At 47.6% G+C, this 24,320-nt stretch overlaps 2 protein-coding genes across 2 annotated transcripts in view; both read right to left on the bottom strand.

Moving 5' to 3' along the window:
• LOC134848760 (WD repeat-containing protein 48-like) overlaps positions 1–24,320 on the bottom strand; it is a 391,131-nt gene that overhangs the window by 278,227 nt on the left and 88,584 nt on the right. The window lies entirely within an intron of this gene.
• LOC134839801 (uncharacterized) lies at positions 17,291–17,641 on the bottom strand. Its single transcript, XM_063855426.1, has one exon. The coding sequence runs from the start codon at positions 17,639–17,641 to the stop codon at positions 17,291–17,293; it is 351 nt and encodes a 116-aa protein (XP_063711496.1).

Genomic DNA, 24,320 nt, shown 5'->3' with positions numbered 1-24,320 from the left:
CTTCAAAAGAGAATATCAGAACGTGGAGTTTCTATTCAGGCAGCGGCCAGGGTTAGGAGGAATGACTGCGCTTCTTCCTTCAGTTTCACAAGTTCCTGGTAAATATCTGTGTTTTTTAGTGACGAGGGTCAACGAGAGGAACACGATAGACCCCGAGCACGTAATGTTGGCTCTAACGAGGTTGAGGGACTTCATGGTCGAAAGAAGGATACGAGAGGTCTCAATGCCGGTTTGCGATCCAAACAGGGGCAGGTTGAACCCTAGGGAACTCTACGCCATCCTTCATGTGGTCTTTGCAGAAACGGAGATAATGGTGCACCTACACAAGAAGTACTATTTGAGCTTTGAGTGGACATGGAAGTTTTGAGTTGGTAGGCACAGGGTAGGTAAAAGTTCAGTTGGGAGGCTAGGTAAAAAGGGGCACGAGTCAGGCAGATGAATTTTAACGTAATTGGCATGACAATTAAAATCTGAAGAACTAATGGTGCTAAAACATAAAATGAATCTGCATGTTTTTAACATCTAATTTGAATCATTTTAATGGAGTTGTTCAGATAATGTCTTAAAGGTATTAATGGGGGAGGTTTAGGCTAGGCATAAGCAAAAACATCTTTGTCTAATATTAAATGGTATTTTCAGATTGATTTGCAAATTGAATTGACAATCAAACTGCACTTACTCGAACAAAACAGGAGAGATTTCGAACTGTTCTTCACTAGCAGTACTAGAGGAGGATATTTCTTGAGTTTAACTGGGAATGTATTTCTTGAGTTTAACTGGGAAGGTATGTGAGTACCTAATTAATTTTTCTTGAGTGTGTTTTATATTGTTATGTTGACTTAGGGAGAGTTTTTAGGTTAATCCAAATGGATCAAAGGTCCACTGTCTAATAAAAAGTAACTATACATAAGGTTCCGACCCTATTTTTAACGGCGTTTGCGTATTTCAGGTATTTTGAGACCCGAGTATGGGGGCGATCTTATTTTCTAGAGTGGGGGGTATTTTGGTAGTAGCCTTTAAGCTGTAACACGGGTTTTAGTCTGATGTCGCAAGGGAACCGAATTGTCTCCAACTGCTTCAGGTAGAAAAACTCAAGAGATAGTGTCCCTGACTCCTGAGCCAATGGTTGTAGTGCCTATTTTTCTTTAACCTCAAATGTGACTTAAGTAGGCGACTGTTACATGATCAATCTTAGTTGATTGGTACAAGTTTTAGCGCACAAAGACAATTAGGTTTCTCGCCCTCTCTCTTCATTTCACTCTCTTGTCACCGCTTCATCTTCACTCCATTGCCTATTGTTCTTGTTCTTCTTCCTTAGTACCCTCCAGGACTTTCTTCAGCTTGTCAACGGAGTTGCGGGCCGTGCCCCAACTTTCCTGTTCTAGTAGCCTCGGTTTGCAACAAGGCAGTAAGTCCACGTTCACTTTTTGCTCCCGGTTCCTGCAAAAGCTGTTATGCAGACACAGGCTCACTTTCCTTTCTAGGTCAGCTTGCAAGGCCTCTCTCTTTTCGGCTTCAGTAACACAAGGCGCTCCAGCTACTTGCTTCAACGCAGTGGTAACAGCGTTCCTGTGCGTTAGGAAGGCTCTCTTTAGGCTCCCAGTGCTATATTTAGCTGGAAGCATTGATAAGCTTCCGTGTTCCTGGACATATGACGCTTCGCGCGCTCATACATACATGACGTCATAACCGCACAGAACCAAGGCATCAACCTCTGCCTCGCCCATATTCTTTCAATGGCTTTGGGTATCCTCAGGACCTTGCAAGTGGTTCTGAAAAGATCTAAGTTGTTGTTCAACTTCACGTTACTCAGTTGCTGGGGTGTCGGCACAGCAGTCTCCTGCTCACTCGTGCCCGTGTTGGCTTCTAACCATCTCACCGCTAGCATGGCACTAACCACCACAATCGACACTGGCTGGTTTTGGCCTGGCAACCCCGTGGAGTACAACTCCTCCACGTCCCATACTAACACCAGATTCCCGCGCTTGGGGTACGATAACGTCTGCGCCAGGCAGTGACAAGGATACTCCCCATGGGTCATTAAGATGTTCCTTCGGGTGCGGTACCCTGAAGCTCCTAGTAACGGTTCCACTTCTGTCATAATCCGATGCACGTCGTCTTTTTCATCAATGGTGGGGAATTCGCTGGGTAACACTCCGCTCGACTTCTTCTTCTGGAATTCACTCACATTACCCTCACTCAATCTCATGAAACTCTCACCCACTACGTCCTGCAACTCGCCTTCAGATCTCTTCGGGACGGCCCGAATGATCTTCGTCAGAATTCATATGACCTCTCCGACATGCTGGCCAACCTCACGCATTTTAGTACAGAGAAGAGTTGGTCGACCAACACCTGCTGCGTCCGCGCACCCATCACCACCATGTGCGTAGGGTATTTACTATTGCAATATGGTGCGGAGCTCGAACCACCAGATATTTCGAACCAGTAGGTCTATGATATGCCTCACTGTCTTTCAAATTCATCTCGTTTTCTAGAGCCTCTCGCCACCCTCCAATTTTCTGCTCCGTCTGCAATGCTCCAGGGAACAGTTCCACACTTAAGGGCGTTCTAACTATTCGATCGAGCTCGTCATGCTGTAAAATCCTAAAGCAGCGATCAAATTAACTTCTGTTACTCCGTGGCAGTCCGCAATCAATTCCATTTCACTTTTGTCCGACATGCTTAACCTCCCATACAATGAACTAGTTGGCGATGTTGCTCACTCAGCGTGTTCAGACAATGGCCCGTACCACACACGTGTCCTTCCATTCCACAGCTGGAAGCTACACAGGTGCCCTGTCTCAGCCAATCACTCGAAGAACTTCCCTCGGAGGCTTCCGTGGATGGTCTGCCGTTTTGCTTTGTAACTTTCAGGGCCAGCAGATGGTGTATCATGTCTAAATCCTGTAGACTTGCGTCATCATTCCAATCCAATGCGACCTCTGCCGTCATATCCCAGATTAAACCGGCGTTTGGGTGTGGAAACCATGATGGCTTCATGAGCTCCCACATGGTTACTAAGCTGGTCTTTAAAGGACCGTTCCATGAACCATATTCAAAGCTGAATTGCCCCCTCAGCACGGGCACCGAGGGTTCGACCACTCTTCCTCCAAAATAATTCCCAGCTTGGGTTGTTCCACCATCAGCATGCCGGTTTCCTCGACTCACTGGACCCAGAAATCAAGTATTATGACCTGCTCGAAGTCAAAATATGCCTCCCTGGCTTTCTCGTCCACAAAGGGATTGTACGCCATCCCTGGTATGCCTGACACATATTGGAGTGATTTCAGCTTCCCCAGGGTTGCTTAATCCTTCTGTTCCCTGACTGCCTCAATTGACAACTTTCGACTCCTTGTTGGAGTATCTTCTCACTTCCTCCAGCCTGCGATAGCTTTCTATGTCATTAGTTTCTTTACTCGGTTTGCGCAGCGGCATGTCCTGATATAGCTCCAGGAGATAGCTATCGCAGGAATTTTCGTTCACAATCAACTCCCCCTTGCCGAATGGTTTTTACACTCTCTTCGAATACAGGGGTGGGGATGCGACCCACCACGAACCTCACAAAGCAAAGGGCATCTTTGCGCTTAGCTCAGACTATCGCGGAATCGTCTCTACTAATCAACACTCGCAGGGCTTCTATCAGTTCCAGCTCCTGTTTCTTCGATTTCGAGTCATTATTGGCCTCATACTCCGATCTCTAGACTCCCATTAGGCACCAGGCCAGTCGCACTTGCAATTCAATTCTCGACATGAGTAGGCCAGGTACGCTGTCACCGTCGCGGGTGCATGCATGGTCTCATCGAAGTATCTCTAGAGGGCCGCCCTTCAAGAGATTTCTAACAAATTTTCCAGCCCGATTTCATTTGCCTCCGAGGACATCACGGTACCATATTCCTTCCGATTCAGATTAGAGTCCTCCGTCAGTTCCTTCAAGTACTCCTGCATGGCGTGCTTTTCGCTCCAGGCAATCAAATGCACTCTTGCTGAGTTTCTCGACTTGAGCATCTCCACATAACCCCCGGCGGGATCCCTCCCCCATGTGGACTGAGTCGGGTACTGTGATCCGACTGTACTCGACCACGCCGAGTTGTCCCTCCAGTTTCATCCGGGCCACGTTTGTCCCCGAGGATTTGTAGTCACCGAGCCCTTCAGATCCACACTGACTGTTGACCTCCAATTCAAGCTTTGTATCCGCCAAGGTCCGTGCATTTTTCTTCGACCTCGTGGCTGTTGAGGTCAAACCTGCCAATAGCATAGGGGGTATCAGGTTTTCTTTCTCTCCCCCAGCCGACGCCGCACCATCTCCCTGTCCACTCTCACTTGGACGAGCTCCTTTTGCCAAAGAGGCCACTACTGCATTCGCCTTCGACTTCACTACTTTCTGATTCACTATCTTGCTTCCTGTTCTCCCCTTCAATCTCTTCAGCCCTTTCTTGGCTCGCCTGATGGGTAGTTTTCTCATGATCTGATGATCATCAGCACTGTCCCCTGAAACTGACTCGGTCAGAACGTCAGACTCTGTGAAGCTCATTAGCTTCCCTAGAACCTCGAGCATGATGGGTTGGTTGAACCCCACCTTCCCTACGGACTGCGTCCCGTATCTGCGTATCACGTCCCATGTCGTTTCCATGAAGGTCCCTCGGTTCCAGGTCACTCCCGCTTTCCGTTCAAGTTCGCCAACATGTCAGTTTTATATTGTCCTCAACCGCTGGGATCCGGACGGTACCAGAGCAGCAAACTGTTTGGCTCAATTCCCTCCGTCGGCGTGGCACTCGTAGATGGGCTTCATGCAGAAGTAGGAGCCGTCGCGGGCGGGTTACTCGTCCTCGCTACGGTTTGAGAGCTAGTCTGACTCTGATCAATTGGCCTCCAAAGTAGGCTCTCTAACGGTTATCTTCTAGAGGGAGGAGCAGTCCCCAGTCTATCTTTTACGTCTGAGCTTGGAGCAACGAGAGCAGTTGCACCCTTTTCCATTGCTAGGGGCCCGAGACGACTAGCGAGTGGTTCCGGCACGTTGTCCCTCACTCTACCTCCTCCAGTCGAACTGGGAGTATGTTGTCCTCAATTCATGCTCCATTTGCTCAATTTTCGTCCGAAACATGTCATTTATCCAACGCCTTCCTTGTGCTGTATTTAAATGTATCCCATCCCTGGTGAATGCGAGATGGTCAGTCATCCACAGCGTGTTCTTGAGATCCATGAGTCGCAGCTCGGTAGGATTGCTCCTCGCCAGATTGCAGGTCATGTCATTCCATCGGGTCACATTGCCATTCGTAAAATGCTCCACTGGCGTACCCACCTCCGGATTTTGTGGGATTGGGCACAGCACCACGAGTCTAGGTCTGTACTTTTCTTTCAATTCATTCAAAAGGCAGACCAGCAGGGGTTCCCATTTGCCCTCTGGGGTAACAGGAACCCTTGAAACATCATTAGTACCAAGCATTATCACCAATGTGTCTAACTGATCCTCGCTCTGGAGCTCCATCATTTTAATGACTTGAGCCACGGAGGCCCCTCCAAAGATAGAACAGTGGTCTGGCCACTCACAAAGATCTCGTTCAGATCCCTCACGAGAGTATCTCCAACAACCAAATGACGACTCCCTGGAGGAATTGCCTGATTGCTTATGGCAGGGCTCAAGCTCATGCCGTTCAGGCAGGCTCGAGGATTCTCCGCAGCTACTTGCAGGAATAAGTTGCGGACCGCCAAGTTCTTCCTGACGTCCACTACGCGAGATCTCAAAGCCGTCTCGCCACGTGTAGGTCCCGTTGGCACTATGGCTCGTGACGTTCGTTCGGAGTTACTCAAGGATCGATCAAGGGGTTGGGAAGGGACGACCCTACTCAGAGTTCGTCCACTGGTCCTGTTGATTTCGTCCATCGTCGCTCTGGCTACCTGATTGAATGACTCCTGGAACTGAGGAGCCAAATAGGTGTCTGAAGGATCCGGTATCGTGTTCTTAGAGCTCAAGGCAGATTGTGATCTCCTGTGCCCTCGTCCTGGGAAGCGTATCCCTGGATCCATCCGAGGAGTTCATCGTTGCCAGAACCGCCGGTGATGTTTGGCTCACCCTTGCCATATATAACTCTCTTAGGTGTTTTATCTTTTCTTCTTTGAAGGTTATTTGCATTTCATCGTAATTTTTCTTCCATTCGTCTCTTTCTCAACCTATTGCCTTGAACTCCTCCAACTTGGCATGCAGTTCCTTACAGTCCTTCTCCTTCTTTTCTAAAGTTTCAATAGTCTCCGAGGTCCGAATCTCCATCTCACTCATCTTTAATCTCTTCAGTGGAGGAGCAGCCGTTGGAGAATCTGCTGATTGTGACGGGCCCGGCCCATCACATGATCGTTTCGCTCCAATAAGAGGCTGCACTGGTCGAACAGGTAGGGGCAGCTCACCTACGCGGTGATCCCTCTGCTAGCCTAGTCCCGGCTCACGCCTTTCTCCTCGCCGCTATCTCATCAGTCGGTTTCGGCCTCTCTCGGAGGTCCCGGACTCGCCGTAGGCCAACATTAAGACTACTTCCGTGGGACGATCCCCACGACCCTCTCGTCCTAACGCGTTGAGGAGTGCGACGGTGAATCTTGCGCAAAGTTGCATTCAATCAATCGATGGGGTATCTCGCCCAGAGTCCAGAGTCGTCCGCTGAGATGAAATCTATCAAATCATATCTGTCACTCATCTTTCTTCTTGTATGTCTTGTCCTACTCTTCTGATTGTTCAAAGTCAGTAAACAAAGTGGGATCAATCAAGATCTAAAAAAAAACAAGTCACGACTTAGAAAAATTATTCCCAGCTGTTCCTTTTAAAAATTATCCATTGAAACTCTCTTTTGTTCTTCATTTAAAAGCTAGCACCAAGGTGGATCTTCCACCTGCGGTCTTGTCAAGATAACACAACTGAGCGCTGTCACCTTTCGTACCTGGAGTGTTCCAGGCTTCAATGACATAAACATCAAATAAAAAATAACCTAAAAATAACATAACATACAAATATCACACATCAACACTATCACAAAACAACCTAAACCCTAATAGTTAACCTAAAACCTAATCCTAGTGCCTAAAAAGCAAACCTAACAACAACTACTTAACATTTAATTTGGCTCCAGCATATGCTCGGATAATACTTTTTATGTAAGTAGACCCCTATGTCCGTTTCTGAAAATATTACATGTATGAGGGTATACAGTTCTCTCGGATGCAGTTTTCCCTTATTGGGATCATAGACTGGTAAAGAGAGGGAGGTCACTCCTCTCTCGACCAGGAAGTCCCTGAGTTGAGTTAAGGCCAGCACCAAGTTTTCGGGACTTACAATTTGCTTGTCAGTGGCCTTAGTTACTAGGAAGCATAAATATTTCCCTGGTATCTGTGATGCGACAGGGGGCAGCGCTATCATCCCTCCCAGACCAGGTCTATGTTTTCACAAAAATTCGATATTTTTATACTCTCACTTAAAGTCGGCCGCTAGTGATGTCTTAAAACTTACATCCGCGGTTATCGCTATAGCGCAGGTACGTTCCGTGAGTATGAAATCGCTGTCCGTGACGACAACATTGTTTGAATAGTGGTTTGGTAGATCAAAATAAAATGCAAAAACTCGTCCGCGTTTTGGCCCTCCGTTTCCAGCTCTCCGGTTTCCTTCTCCGATTTTAATTTCTTAATCATCAGTTTATTTGGTGTGGGTTAGTCCTGCCCCCACTCCCCGGATAAAATTATCCATCGACGTCCCCATCGATTGCCCAAAGTTGAGCAGATTGAGATAGGATTCTGGAACACGTAAAGGAACATCTGGAGCGACCCAGTTGGACTCAGTATTGTCATGACTGATGTAATTGATGCCATCTTTATCGACATCCTGAATCGTCAAGATTGTCTCTTTGGGATCTGCTGGCAGATCATGGAGCCATTCGAGTATTCGCAGATTTGTCAGTTCTTGCTCATGCATCTGCTCGGTCTCCGGTTCGAACTCAACTTCCGAATCAAAGCAATCGTCTATCCAATCCTGTTATGTGTCGTTGACTAGGTCGATCTCGAGAAGTAGACCTGGAACAGAGCGAGATAGAAAGAAGGGAAAACACAAACCTGAGGGTACTGGAGTGGATGCTTAATCTTGAGACTGATGAAAGCGAGGCGCAAAACATCCAACAAGTCGACGTATCAGCAATGAAACATGTGAGGACAGGAAATCCACTATTTGGCTGGACAGCCACTGACCGGCCACTAGAAATACCACGGATAACTTGAGCCCAGCACCATCGACGGGGACGTCGATAAATAATTTGGTCCGGGGAGTGGGGGTAGGACCTACCCACACCAAAAAATTGATGATAAAGAAGCTCAAGGAACAAGAAAGACTAACGGGTTGGAACTAGATCAGGAGGAAGCTGAGCCTAACATAGGAAGAAATTTCAAGACAAAATTCGAGATACCGAATGAATATTCAAAGAACATCCTGATCACAGACAGCGACTTCATTTTGTCAGATAGGACTAGTGCGATCTGTATAACAGCGGATATGAGCTTCAACACGAGAATGGAAGCAGACTTCAAAAGAGAATATCAGAACGTGGAGTTTCTATTCAGGCAGCGGCCAGGGTTAGGAGGAATGACTGCGCTTCTTCCTTCAGTTTCACAAGTTCCTGGTAAATATCTGTGTTTTTTAGTGACGAGGGTCAACGAGAGGAACACGATAGACCCCGAGCACGTAATGTTGGCACTAACGAGGTTGAGGGACTTCATGGTCGAAAGAAGGATACGAGAGGTCTCAATGCCGGTTTGCGATCCAAACAGGGGCAGGTTGAACCCTAGGGAACTCTACGCCATCCTTCATGTGGTCTTTGCAGAAACGGAGATAATGGTGCACCTACACAAGAAGTACTATTTGAGCTTTGAGTGGACATGGAAGTTTTGAGTTGGTAGGCACAGGGTAGGTAAAAGTTCAGTTGGGAGGCTAGGTAAAAAGGGGCACGAGTCAGGCAGATGAATTTTAACGTAATTGGCATGACAATTAAAATCTGAAGAACTAATGGTGCTAAAACATAAAATGAATCTGCATGTTTTTAACATCTAATTTGAATCATTTTAATGGAGTTGTTCAGATAATGTCTTAAAGGTATTAATGGGGGAGGTTTAGGCTAGGCATAAGCAAAAACATCTTTGTCTAATATTAAATGGTATTTTCAGATTGATTTGCAAATTGAATTGACAATCAAACTGTACTTACTCGAACAAAACAGGAGAGATTTCGAACTGTTCTTCACTAGCAGTACTAGAGGAGGATATTTCTTGAGTTTAACTGGGAATGTATTTCTTGAGTTTAACTGGGAAGGTATGTGAGTACCTAATTAATTTTTCTTGAGTGTGTTTTATATTGTTATGTTGACTTAGGGAGAGTTTTTAGGTTAATCCAAATGGATCAAAGGTCCACTGTCTAATAAAAAGTAACTATACATAAGGTTCCGACCCTATTTTTAACGGCGTTTGCGTATTTCAGGTATTTTGAGACCCGAGTATGGGGGCGATCTTATTTTCTAGAGTGGGGGGTATTTTGGTAGTAGCCTTTAAGCTGTAACACGGGTTTTAGTCTGATGTCGCAAGGGAACCGAATTGTCTCCAACTGCTTCAGGTAGAAAAACTCAAGAGATAGTGTCCCTGACTCCTGAGCCAATGGTTGTAGTGCCTATTTTTCTTTAACCTCAAATGTGACTTAAGTAGGCGAGTGTTACATGATCAATCTTAGTTGATTGGTACAAGTTTTAGCGCACAAAGACAATTAGGTTTCTCGCCCTCTCTCTTCATTTCACTCTCTTGTCACCGCTTCATCTTCACTCCATTGCCTATTGTTCTTGTTCTTCTTCCTTAGTACCCTCCAGGACTTTCTTCAGCTTGTCAACGGAGTTGCGGGCCGTGCCCCAACTTTCCTGTTCTAGTAGCCTCGGTTTGCAACAAGGCAGTAAGTCCACGTTCACTTTTTGCTCCCGGTTCCTGCAAAAGCTGTTATGCAGACACAGGCTCACTTTCCTTTCTAGGTCAGCTTGCAAGGCCTCTCTCTTTTCGGCTTCAGTAACACAAGGCGCTCCAGCTACTTGCTTCAACGCAGTGGTAACAGCGTTCCTGTGCGTTAGGAAGGCTCTCTTTAGGCTCCCAGTGCTATATTTAGCTGGAAGCATTGATAAGCTTCCGTGTTCCTGGACATATGACGCTTCGCGCGCTCATACATACATGACGTCATAACCGCACAGAACCAAGGCATCAACCTCTGCCTCGCCCATATTCTTTCAATGGCTTTGGGTATCCTCAGGACCTTGCAAGTGGTTCTGAAAAGATCTAAGTTGTTGTTCAACTTCACGTTACTCAGTTGCTGGGGTGTCGGCACAGCAGTCTCCTGCTCACTCGTGCCCGTGTTGGCTTCTAACCATCTCACCGCTAGCATGGCACTAACCACCACAATCGACACTGGCTGGTTTTGGCCTGGCAACCCCGTGGAGTACAACTCCTCCACGTCCCATACTAACACCAGATTCCCGCGCTTGGGGTACGATAACGTCTGCGCCAGGCAGTGACAAGGATACTCCCCATGGGTCATTAAGATGTTCCTTCGGGTGCGGTACCCTGAAGCTCCTAGTAACGGTTCCACTTCTGTCATAATCCGATGCACGTCGTCTTTTTCATCAATGGTGGGGAATTCGCTGGGTAACACTCCGCTCGACTTCTTCTTCTGGAATTCACTCACATTACCCTCACTCAATCTCATGAAACTCTCACCCACTACGTCCTGCAACTCGCCTTCAGATCTCTTCGGGACGGCCCGAATGATCTTCGTCAGAATTCATATGACCTCTCCGACATGCTGGCCAACCTCACGCATTTTAGTACAGAGAAGAGTTGGTCGACCAACACCTGCTGCGTCCGCGCACCCATCACCACCATGTGCGTAGGGTATTTACTATTGCAATATGGTGCGGAGCTCGAACCACCAGATATTTCGAACCAGTAGGTCTATGATATGCCTCACTGTCTTTCAAATTCATCTCGTTTTCTAGAGCCTCTCGCCACCCTCCAATTTTCTGCTCCGTCTGCAATGCTCCAGGGAACAGTTCCACACTTAAGGGCGTTCTAACTATTCGATCGAGCTCGTCATGCTGTAAAATCCTAAAGCAGCGATCAAATTAACTTCTGTTACTCCGTGGCAGTCCGCAATCAATTCCATTTCACTTTTGTCCGACATGCTTAACCTCCCATACAATGAACTAGTTGGCGATGTTGCTCACTCAGCGTGTTCAGACAATGGCCCGTACCACACACGTGTCCTTCCATTCCACAGCTGGAAGCTACACAGGTGCCCTGTCTCAGCCAATCACTCGAAGAACTTCCCTCGGAGGCTTCCGTGGATGGTCTGCCGTTTTGCTTTGTAACTTTCAGGGCCAGCAGATGGTGTATCATGTCTAAATCATGTAGACTTGCGCCATCATTCCAATCCAATGCGACCTCTGCCGTCATATCCCAGATTAAACCGGCGTTTGGGTGTGGAAACCATGATGGCTTCATGAGCTCCCACATGGTTACTAAGCTGGTCTTTAAAGGACCGTTCCATGAACCATATTCAAAGCTGAATTGCCCCCTCAGCACGGGCACCGAGGGTTCGACCACTCTTCCTCCAAAATAATTCCCAGCTTGGGTTGTTCCACCATCAGCATGCCGGTTTCCTCGACTCACTGGACCCAGAAATCAAGTATTATGACCTGCTCGAAGTCAAAATATGCCTCCCTGGCTTTCTCGTCCACAAAGGGATTGTACGCCATCCCTGGTATGCCTGACACATATTGGAGTGATTTCAGCTTCCCCAGGGTTGCTTAATCCTTCTGTTCCCTGACTGCCTCAATTGACAACTTTCGACTCCTTGTTGGAGTATCTTCTCACTTCCTCCAGCCTGCGATAGCTTTCTATGTCATTAGTTTCTTTACTCGGTTTGCGCAGCGGCATGTCCTGATATAGCTCCAGGAGATAGCTATCGCAGGAATTTTCGTTCACAATCAACTCCCCCTTGCCGAATGGTTTTTACACTCTCTTCGAATACAGGGGTGGGGATGCGACCCACCACGAACCTCACAAAGCAAAGGGCATCTTTGCGCTTAGCTCAGACTATCGCGGAATCGTCTCTACTAATCAACACTCGCAGGGCTTCTATCAGTTCCAGCTCCTGTTTCTTCGATTTCGAGTCATTATTGGCCTCATACTCCGATCTCTAGACTCCCATTAGGCACCAGGCCAGTCGCACTTGCAATTCAATTCTCGACATGAGTAGGCCAGGTACGCTGCCACCGTCGCGGGTGCATGCATGGTCTCATCGAAGTATCTCTAGAGGGCCGCCCTTCAAGAGATTTCTAACAAATTTTCCAGCCCGATTTCATTTGCCTCCGAGGACATCACGGTACCATATTCCTTCCGATTCAGATTAGAGTCCTCCGTCAGTTCCTTCAAGTACTCCTGCATGGCGTGCTTTTCGCTCCAGGCAATCAAATGCACTCTTGCTGAGTTTCTCGACTTGAGCATCTCCACATAACCCCCGGCGGGATCCCTCCCCCATGTGGACTGAGTCGGGTACTGTGATCCGACTGTACTCGACCACGCCGAGTTGTCCCTCCAGTTTCATCCGGGCCACGTTTGTCCCCGAGGATTTGTAGTCACCGAGCCCTTCAGATCCACACTGACTGTTGACCTCCAATTCAAGCTTTGTATCCGCCAAGGTCCGTGCATTTTTCTTCGACCTCGTGGCTGTTGAGGTCAAACCTGCCAATAGCATAGGGGGTATCAGGTTTTCTTTCTCTCCCCCAGCCGACGCCGCACCATCTCCCTGTCCACTCTCACTTGGACGAGCTCCTTTTGCCAAAGAGGCCACTACTGCATTCGCCTTCGACTTCACTACTTTCTGATTCACTATCTTGCTTCCTGTTCTCCCCTTCAATCTCTTCAGCCCTTTCTTGGCTCGCCTGATGGGTAGTTTTCTCATGATCTGATGATCATCAGCACTGTCCTCTGAAACTGACTCGGTCAGAACGTCAGACTCTGTGAAGCTCATTAGCTTCCCTAGAACCTCGAGCATGATGGGTTGGTTGAACCCCACCTTCCCTACGGACTGCGTCCCGTATCTGCGTATCACGTCCCATGTCGTTTCCATGAAGGTCCCTCGGTTCCAGGTCACTCCCGCTTTCCGTTCAAGTTCGCCAACATGTCAGTTTTATATTGTCCTCAACCGCTGGGATCCGGACGGTACCAGAGCAGCAAACTGTTTGGCTCAATTCCCTCCGTCGGCGTGGCACTCGTAGATGGGCTTCATGCAGAAGTAGGAGCCGTCGCGGGCGGGTTACTCGTCCTCGCTACGGTTTGAGAGCTAGTCTGACTCTGATCAATTGGCCTCCAAAGTAGGCTCTCTAACGGTTATCTTCTAGAGGGAGGAGCAGTCCCCAGTCTATCTTTTACGTCTGAGCTTGGAGCAACGAGAGCAGTTGCACCCTTTTCCATTGCTAGGGGCCCGAGACGACTAGCGAGTGGTTCCGGCACGTTGTCCCTCACTCTACCTCCTCCAGTCGAACTGGGAGTATGTTGTCCTCAATTCCTGCTCCATTTGCTCAATTTTCGTCCGAAACATGTCATTTATCCAACGCCTTCCTTGTGCTGTATTTAAATGTATCCCATCCCTGGTGAATGCGAGATGGTCAGTCATCCACAGCGTGTTCTTGAGATCCATGAGTCGCAGCTCGGTAGGATTGCTCCTCGCCAGATTGCAGGTCATGTCATTCCATCGGGTCACATTGCCATTCGTAAAATGCTCCACTGGCGTACCCACCTCCGGATTTTGTGGGATTGGGCACAGCACCACGAGTCTAGGTCTGTACTTTTCTTTCAATTCATTCAAAAGGCAGACCAGCAGGGGTTCCCATTTGCCCTCTGGGGTAACAGGAACCCTTGAAACATCATTAGTACCAAGCATTATCACCAATGTGTCTAACTGATCCTCGCTCTGGAGCTCCATCATTTTAATGACTTGAGCCACGGAGGCCCCTCCAAAGATAGAACAGTGGTCTGGCCACTCACAAAGATCTCGTTCAGATCCCTCACGAGAGTATCTCCAACAACCAAATGACGACTCCCTGGAGGAATTGCCTGATTGCTTATGGCAGGGCTCAAGCTCATGCCGTTCAGGCAGGCTCGAGGATTCTCCGCAGCTACTTGCAGGAATAAGTTGCGGACCGCCAAGTTCTTCCTGACGTCCACTACGCGAGATCTCAAAGCCGTCTCGCCACGTGTAGGTCCCGTTGGCACTATGGCTCGTGACGTTCGTTCGGAGTTACTCAAGGATCGATCAAGGGGTTGGGAAGGGACGACCCTACTCAGAGTTCGTCCACTGGTCCTGTTGATTTCGTCCATCGTCGCTCTGGCTACCTGATTGAATGACTCCTGGAACTGAGGAGCCAAATAGGTGTCTGAAGGATCCGGTATCGTGTTCTTAGAGCTCAAGGCAGATTGTGATCTCCTGTGCCCTCGTCCTGGGAAGCGTATCCCTGGATCCATCCGAGGAGTTCATCGTTGCCAGAACCGCCGGTGATGTTTGGCTCACCCTTGCCATATATAACTCTCTTAGGTGTTTTATCTTTTCTTCTTTGAAGGTTATTTGCATTTCATCGTAATTTTTCTTCCATTCGTCTCTTTCTCAACCTATTGCCTTGAACTCCTCCAACTTGGCATGCAGTTCCTTACAGTCCTTCTCCTTCTTTTCTAAAGTTTCAATAGTCTCCGAGGTCCGAATCTCCATCTCACTCATCTTTAATCTCTTCAGTGGAGGAGCAGCCGTTGGAGAATCTGCTGATTGTGACGGGCCCGGCCCATCACATGATCGTTTCGCTCCAATAAGAGGCTGCACTGGTCGAACAGGTAGGGGCAGCTCACCTACGCGGTGATCCCTCTGCTAGCCTAGTCCCGGCTCACGCCTTTCTCCTCGCCGCTATCTCATCAGTCGGTTTCGGCCTCTCTCGGAGGTCCCGGACTCGCCGTAGGCCAACATTAAGACTACTTCCGTGGGACGATCCCCACGACCCTCTCGTCCTAACGCGTTGAGGAGTGCGACGGTGAATCTTGCGCAAAGTTGCATTCAATCAATCGATGGGGTATCTCGCCCAGAGTCCAGAGTCGTCCGCTGAGATGAAATCTATCAAATCATATCTGTCACTCATCTTTCTTCTTGTATGTCTTGTCCTACTCTTCTGATTGTTCAAAGTCAGTAAACAAAGTGGGATCAATCAAGATCTAAAAAAAAACAAGTCACGACTTAGAAAAATTATTCCCAGCTGTTCCTTTTAAAAATTATCCATTGAAACTCTCTTTTGTTCTTCATTTAAAAGCTAGCACCAAGGTGGATCTTCCACCTGCGGTCTTGTCAAGATAACACAACTGAGCGCTGTCACCTTTCGTACCTGGAGTGTTCCAGGCTTCAATGACATAAACATCAAATAAAAAATAACCTAAAAATAACATAACATACAAATATCACACATCAACACTATCACAAAACAACCTAAACCCTAATAGTTAACCTAAAACCTAATCCTAGTGCCTAAAAAGCAAACCTAACAACAACTACTTAACATTTAATTTGGCTCCAGCATATGCTCGGATAATACTTTTTATGTAAGTAGACCCCTATGTCCGTTTCTGAAAATATTACATGTATGAGGGTATACAGTTCTCTCGGATGCAGTTTTCCCTTATTGGGATCATAGACTGGTAAAGAGAGGGAGGTCACTCCTCTCTCGACCAGGAAGTCCCTGAGTTGAGTTAAGGCCAGCACCAAGTTTTCGGGACTTACAATTTGCTTGTCAGTGGCCTTAGTTACTAGGAAGCATAAATATTTCCCTGGTATCTGTGATGCGACAGGGGGCAGCGCTATCATCCCTCCCAGACCAGGTCTATGTTTTCACAAAAATTCGATATTTTTATACTCTCTCTTAAAGTCGGCCGCTAGTGATGTCTTAAAACTTACATCCGCGGTTATCGCTATAGCGCAGGTACGTTCCGTGAGTATGAAATCGCTGTCCGTGACGACAACATTGTTTGAATAGTGGTTTGGTAGATCAAAATAAAATGCAAAAACTCGTCCGCGTTTTGGCCCTCCGTTTCCAGCTCTCCGGTTTCCTTCTCCGATTTTAATTTCTTAATCATCAGTTTATTTGGTGTGGGTTAGTCCTGCCCCCACTCCCCGGATAAAATTATCCATCGACGTCCCCATCGATTGCCCAAAGTTGAGCAGATTGAGATAGGATTCTGGAACACGTAAAGGAACATCTGGAGCGACCCATTTGGACTCAGTATTGTCATGACTGATGTAATTGATGCCATCTTTATCGACATCCTGAATCGTCAAGATTGTCTCTTTGGGATCTGCTGGCAGATCATGGAGCCATTCGAGTATTCGCAGATTTGTCAGTTCTTGCTCATGCATCTGCTCGGTCTCCGGTTCGAACTCAACTTCCGAATCAAAGCAATCGTCTATCCAATCCTGTTATGTGTCGTTGACTAGGTCGATCTCTGATGGCACCACTTCTTCGTCCAGTACCATTTGCGAGTCCATCGTGCTGCTCAAAATTATCCTGTTTATGACAAAATCCTCACCATACGGGTTGTACTTCTTCTTGCTTTTTCGCTCTTTTGCTCTGGCGTGTTTCCATGGTGAAGGGAAAGTCAGGCTGTACTATTTTATCAATTTCAGTTTGTTTTGGCCAGTCCCAGTCTTCTTCGGCATATGGAAGAGTTTCGTCGTCCACCTCCACTGGTCCGGTTAACTCCAGGTCCAGTGGCAGATCGCAAATATCTACCACCTTATTCACGTCGTTTTTGTCGCGCGTGCCTCTTTCATTCACCTCGCACATAGGATCCACTATTAAATAATCTTCCTCATGCATGTCAGCTGGGATACACCTGTCCTCTGATGAGGCATTGTCTCCCGCTCGTCCGGTGCTCAATCAATAAAAACGACCTCCTTGGTGTACTTCAGATATTTAAAATGGACCACGACATTTTTCAGTAATTTTTTGGTCCCCTTTGGTGGAACTACTTCCTGGAACACCCAGACATAATCCGCGACCGAGTGAGCTTTTGCACCCGCAGTCCTTTTATCAAATCTCCTTTTTTGTCTGATTTGCGCCTGTTGCGTGTTCCTCCTGCATAAATCATTGAGGTCCTGCTGCCTTCTGATCACATCACGCACGTACGTTTGCGGTGTTGTTTTCTTTCATTCGTACTCAGGGTAGAAGAATGTTAATGGAAGAGCTTTCTCGTGGCCAGTTAGCATCACATGTGGGTTTATTACCGTGGTGGAATGTTCTGTGCTGTTATAGGCGCCCATCACTTGCGGCAAGTGTCTATACCAGTCATCCATGTATCGTGAGCAATAAACTCTCAACATGGAAACCAACGTGCAATTTTGTTTTTCAATTAGGCCATTCGCTTGTGGTTGATAATTGGTCAAGTGGGCCTGCGCCACTTGCGACCTCTTCATTAACTTCTTCATGAGATCACCAACGAATGCTTTGCCATTGTCTGATTGGAATGTGATGGGGCAACCGTGTCTCGCTATCCACATATTTATCAAATGATCGCACGTTTGATTGTAGCCCGTGTTCAAATGATCGCAACCAGCATTTGATTGTAGCCCGTGGCTTTCATAAATATTTTTTGGTGATCGGTTTGCACCACCTCATTGAATCCTGAAGACTCTATTGACTGCAGGGGGAACCTCAGTTTCCTAGGCTCATTTGCCTGTTGACAAGACAAGCATGCCGAGATCCATTTTTCACAGGCCTTTTTCAAGCCCGGCATTTCGAACCGTTTCTGTATCCTATTATACACTTTGTCCACGACCTGATGGCCCATCTGATCATATGAACGAAAGAGCAATTCAGTCTGATACAAATACAGTAGCACTATCGAGTTATACTTGTAAAGAGCCTTGTCCTCTTCCTTGCGCTTACAGGCCACGATCCGGTCTTTGTTCAAGTACAATAAATCCTTTCTCTTCAGATAAAATTGCTTCAAGATCTTATAGCTGTCTTTCTCTGGATCTACTTTGTCAGGTGCTCCGTTCTCGATCCATCTCTTTAAATTGTTAGTCATTCTATCATTTCGTTGAGCCCTTAAGAGATCTGACAGCCGGTACCTGGCTTTCAGATACGTCTTTACCACGTTTAATTGCCCGCTTTTTTTCTCCGGGGCATGGGCATCATCCATCAACTTGACACACCATTTCAAAGGTGTTGCTTCCTGCACTGATGTTTCCAGGTTGGTACGGACGACCGTAGCATTCGGAAGTAATCTGGTCGGTTGTTTCGACACTGCTATCAGTTCAAGCTCATCTGCGGCATTATCCACTACAGTGCCCTTCTCATCGGAGCTATACCTGTCTCTGTCCGGGTCCTGATGCCTTTCCCGATCCAACCCGCGCTGTTTCCGTTCCACTAACAAGGATTGAATCGCAATCTCCGAGACGTCAGAATTGGAAGTAGTTTCCGACGTATTCTCCCAGGACTGAGTCCTGGAGTCATCACTCGAGCCGATGGACTCCATATCATTATATTCCAACTTGTTTGTGATGCTTCTCGACTCTCCGGAAAAAAAATTGTCCCATGGTTGCTTCGAATTCGACCCCCCGGACAAAAATCTGTGCCTTGTTCGCTTTGAATTCGGCTCCCGGACAACTTTCTGTCCTTCGGTTGTCTTGACATTGTCCCCTCGGACAAGTCCTCCTGTCCGGGCCCGAAAACGCATGACTCCCCGGACAATGTTTCGTCCCCAGATGAACAGTCCGAGCACGGCTCGTACTCTTCTTTTGCTTCTGTGAATTGAATTTTTCTCGTCACGCTGGATTTTGACTTCACCCTGACTTCCTCAGTGGTTTGGACATGGGTTGCTTCCCGATGTTCCGTGTACGAAGTCCTCAACAAGACATCCTTCCGCATCGATTTCACTAGCTGAATCACTATCGACCGGCAGTCCCGTTCAACATCCCGACTCCGGATGGCCACCGGCCTTTTCTCCGTTCTTTCAGTGATGGTCAACCGCTGCATGGTCTCCATCCACTCATGATCATGCCTATCGACTTCTCTATCTAGCAAGTCACGGAGATTCCTCATGACGCCCGGCGCCACGCTCACTGCCCTATTTAGCAAGGCTATGCTGTTTACACCAAGCCTGGTAAGCTTTTGCTGTACTAGGTTTGATCGAACTAGCAAATTCAGCGGGACAGGATCACCCCTGGCCAACACTTTTATTAGAGCAGCCGTCTCCACTGGAATTTCAGGATGTCTTGGTATAGGGTGCCCTGGCTTGTCAAATCCCTGGTGAGTGGCAGTTTGTCGTACGTTTCCTTGTCCCGGAATGAAAATCCACCTCTGATTTCAGCTTGATTGGCCTGCTTCTCCTCTAATCGCTCATAAAACTCCGTTTTTTGCTGAGGCTATCGGCATTCTGGTGCTTGTCACGGGTTCGATGCTCTATGATCATGTGGTATCCCCCAGGCGCACGATCCTACGACCAATGTAGCTTTGGTCCATCGAATATGCTTTCAGCCACGCAAGAGCACGATTGTGCACACGCAACTTGGAGGGAGCACTCCCTAAGGAGGCTCTGTGTTTTTCCACGAAGGTGATCACCGCGAACCTCTCCGCTCTTGGTGCACCATACTTCAATTCAGTGTCGCTCAGGACCTTACTTCCATAGGCTATTGGTCGGAGAACGGTTCTCCCGTTTCACTCTTGTTCTTGGTGAAGTATGCCCGATATCACAACCACTGATGCGTCCTTGTCTAACACGAATATCCCCTTTTTCTGTCGGCATGCCGAGGACTGGAGCCTCGCAAAGTTCGCGCTTAGTTTTCTCAAAGGAGACCTGAGCCTCGTCAGTCCAACAGAATTTTTTGCCTTTATTTCGCGTCAGCTTCTGCATGGGGTATATCTTGTCAGCATACCCTTTGATAAAATCTCGGTGGTAGTTAGCGAACCCGAGGAAACTCATCAATTGCGTGTCGGTCTTCGGTGCTTTCCATGTCAACACCGCTTCAACCGCTTCGGGATTTGGCCTGACTCCGTGTTTATCCACGAGACGACCCAGATACTTGGTTGAGTCTCTCTATATGGTCCTCCAGCTTTGGTGTCGCAATGATCACGTCATCAACATAACACATTATGAGATTGCCATATTTTTTAGTCATATTTGTGAGTGCTGGGGAATCGGGTATGTGTCCATTATCGTTATTGCATTCAGGTAGCGGAAATCGCAACAAAATCTAAGTTGCCCCCCTTTCTTTTTTGCCATGACCACGCCGCAAGCCCACGGGGACTTCGACGGTTCGATCATGTCATACTTCATTAACATTTCAATTTCTTTTCTGCATGGTTCGGACTTGTGTGGGGTCATTCTCCTAGCCCCTTCCCTACGAGGTACCGAACCCTCTAATATTTCTATCTCATGTTCTACAAAATTGCAGCAGACTATATCAGCCTTATGCTTCGAAAAAACGTCTGCGTTCCGATTTAACACCGCTCTGAGTGAGTCCAGTTCCTTTCCGATACTTTGCTTTTTAGATGCTCTATCTCAGGTAGGACTAGTTTGTTCGCTGCTAATTCTGTTTATGTCGGTCTCTCAGGAAAATTTGAACTACTAGACAGCACATCGTTTCTCTCTGATTTCATTGAAAACAATTTTTTAGAAGATTTCAGTTCATTTATCCTCGTTAAGATGCATTCCTGGTTGGCATGTAAGAACTCTTAGCTACGTCAAATCTCTTAAAATTCTCCACACTCTGATATCTGATTTCAGAGGCAGTGCGTAGCCAAGCTTCTTTCCTCGTTGTATCGCTACCGTGGTTGCCTCTGTGTTCAACAACACACTCAAACACAGTCCGCTCTGAGTGAGTGAGAAGCTTCTTCCTAAAATAGCTGAGCTTTTACCGTTCGGATTAGGAACCAGACACAACTGTCTGTCGTTACTAAGCTCATTCAAGTTCCTCATCCTGAATGTCGCTATTAAAGCCTGATGTGGTTTTAACCTAACTCTCCTATCTAGAAAAATTTACACCTTTGGTTGGTTAATCAGAATTTTTAAATTGGTTTCTTTTCGTACTACCTTTCTGGGTCCTTGATTCTTATCAACCCGTCGTTGAGGTCAATCGTGACATCGGAGTTGCGCACGAAATCTCGTCCTATGATGAACTGGTTGGACTCTCGACAACCAGGGAACTCATCAAGATTCTCGACGACCAGGGAACTCATCCAGAGATGTCTCCCTCCCAGCTGCAACGAGATGATAGAAGTTCTCCCGGTCACGTATATTGCATCCTGATTAGCCGATGCCAGTCTGATATTAGTCGGAATCAGATCCGACCTATCAAAACCCTTGTCGGTCCAGGTGCTCACAGGCATGACACTGACCACTTCTCCGGTGTCTATTAGTCCTTTCACGGAGAGTTGTCTACCCTGCACGTCCAGTAGATGCGCGGCCAGGTCGGCTTCACAGCCTATGTGGACTGCCTCTTGTTCGAGCATGGCGTTGTGTCCGATTCGTCGGACCGTAAGATCTTCTCGACCGATGTAGATCCGACCTACCTGGTCACTTGCATCGGTCACGTGAGGCTTAGTGTAAATGTTTATGCCGTCCACATTCATCAAAATTCGGATATGGGCCATAGACTTCGATGTGATGTCCATCTACTTTCATTAGTCTAGGACCTCCTGCTGTGAGCAACGCTCGCACTGCCCTAGAGTCCAACTTGGGATCCTTCTCTCTCATGTAGTTCGCGTAGATGTCTAGGTATACTAGCGTGATCTTGGACCGCTCGCTCAAGTTCTTCACCACTTGATGGCCCGCGACCGATATGATCGACATTTATTTCGTCCCTTCTCTTGTCATGGCGAAGGTATTTCCCGAGCTGACATTCAACTTTAGACCCTGCTTCCTGGGTTCCTGGTTATCCTCTTCCTTCGTCGATCATCCCAGAATGTTAAGTTTCTCGCGCAGCTCTGTAATCTCTAACTCTGACCTCACCCACTTCTCAACCTCTTTGGTGACCAATTCTTGCTGAACATTCTGTAATGCGGTCCGTGCCGCTAGGCCATAATCCACTATGAGCGCACCGGCTGACTCTGCCTCCAGGCTCGAGGCAATCGCCTCATCAGGTAAGGTCTTAATTTTCATGGTTGTGAAGGTGCCTGTTATCACCTCTTTCTTCCGTGATTCGGCTTCATTCATCAGGCGGGATCAACTTGCCTTGACGCCCGAAAGTGCCTCTTTACGGCGAGGATGCTTCGCGTCTGCCACTGCATCCCAAAATTGAGTGCAATCCGATTTCAAGTGTCCCTCTAAATTGCAGAAGAAGCATCTCGGTCCATACTTCATTACGAGTCCTCTCACATACTCTTCGTGGTCGCATCAAGGTTGTCAAGAAAATGGCTTATCGCCTTCATGTTTTGTTTGTAAGTAGAACAGGCGGATACATGGTGATCCATCGAACCACAATTCGCACATGACATCCTCTTATCTATGTCGTCACGAGGTCTATACCAGCTGGAATTCGCGCCAGTGTTTGTTCCGCTGTAGTTGCCGTAATTGCTGTAACGATTTTGCTTCTTTGGTTTTATGAGCAAGTACTCACGCGACATCATACGCAAATCATCGGGCGTGGGCACCTGGTCCAGCGATCGAGTGAAGTGTGTGCCCAACATGGTTTTTAGCTCGTCACTTTTTACTCCATCCATGAACTTCGAGGCAATGGCCAGGTTTCGCTCCGATATCCTCTCGTCGGGGTTGCTCCTCCTTCTGAGTAAGTCAAGGTCATCCAAAAACTTGACTATGGATTTGTCATCTCTTTGATGTCTCTTTTCAAACTTCACCATAGCTTGATGCCCCTGTACTACAGAGCCGAAGCGATTCGGCAAGATGTCGAATATCTTGCGAGCCCTGTCTCGCTCATTAGTCCTTTTCGCCATTACACAATTTAGGGCCGTGCCCTCTGGGTTACTTGTCAGTGCGCTGCATTCCTGTTTCTTGAGGAGATTATCTTCCTCAAAATGTAACTTCATCACCTCTATCCAAGTATCGATGCGGCCATCTGACTCGTCCTTGTACGATTTCGGTTTTTTGAGTGCCCTTCTTGACCTCTCTCCTCTCTCGGTTGACTTCGAGAGCTTGGTGAAGATTGCTTCAAGAGATCTATTCAGAGGCTCAAACATCGAAGCGTACATCGTTGTGTCTTGCGAGACGGTAGTTAGATCTGGCACGGATCTGACTTGTGGCATAGTGGGCAACTGTGTCCCCGAGGTGGCATCCGCTTCCGGTGGGACTGGGTTCGTCCAACCCGGCCTCGACGGGGCTGCCCTGGGTCTCTCCCTATCATTAAACTCGAAATTTGATCTTGACCTCGGCTGGGCCCCGGAATAGCTGCGGACTCCGTCTCCATCTGTCGCCTGGCGTTAATCCTCTCTTGGGGCAGGACGCTTCTCCCGATTGCTACCGTTTAAGATCTTTCTAGCTTCCGCATCATCAGGTCAGATTTGGCATCTAACTTTTTCTCCAAGTCATCGTATGAGCATAGGTATTGTCATAATTGTTCAAAATTGCTCGCTATCTCTCGTCATCCTAATGTCTCTTTCTTCTGACTCCTTGGCTGCTAGAGCCAAGCTCTCCGCTAGGCATTGATCGGTGTTCCGAATCAATTGGGCCTGATCGGTTCTCGCTTGTGACTCCACATCCGTTAGCTGATCTCGCAACTTCTCTTGAACTTGATGAGCCCTGTCTTCGACTCGATCTATTCTCTTAGTCATGTCCCGTCGCAGCTCTTCGAGGCCTGTCATTACACAGGCAAACATGTTGCTTACGTCGTCAGCCGTCCCCAGCACTGGGGTGAGACCCAGAGACGATGAGATAAACTGAGTTTGTAGCCTGGTGCTTGATTAGGCACCGCCTTTCCGTGTGCCCACCGAGGATGCTTCCACCGTTATCCCACCAGACATCGGCCTGGATGGCGAGTTGGACAACGTTTTTTTATTTTTCTCATGCCTCGGACTCGGTGTGAAGTCCACATCTGAACGCACTAGTCCCGGATGGTCATAGCTGGAAGACAAATCCCTCGGTTCGGAGCGACGTTGTGCACTCATCGTACAAAGTTTTAAAGCTTTTCTTGGCTTTCGATTTCGGCTGCTCCTCCCTCGCGCTTATGCTCGACATCATCGCATTCTTGCCCTGTTTGACTAGAGAGGATTGTTCCTTTCTCC

Source organism: Symsagittifera roscoffensis, chromosome 1 (assembly GCF_963678635.1).
Source record: "Symsagittifera roscoffensis chromosome 1, txSymRosc1.1, whole genome shotgun sequence".
NCBI classification, from domain to species: Eukaryota; Metazoa; Xenacoelomorpha; order Acoela; family Convolutidae; genus Symsagittifera; species Symsagittifera roscoffensis.
The sequence above is the reverse complement of the archived record's forward strand: the minus strand, read 5'-3'. Positions and strand labels throughout refer to the sequence as shown.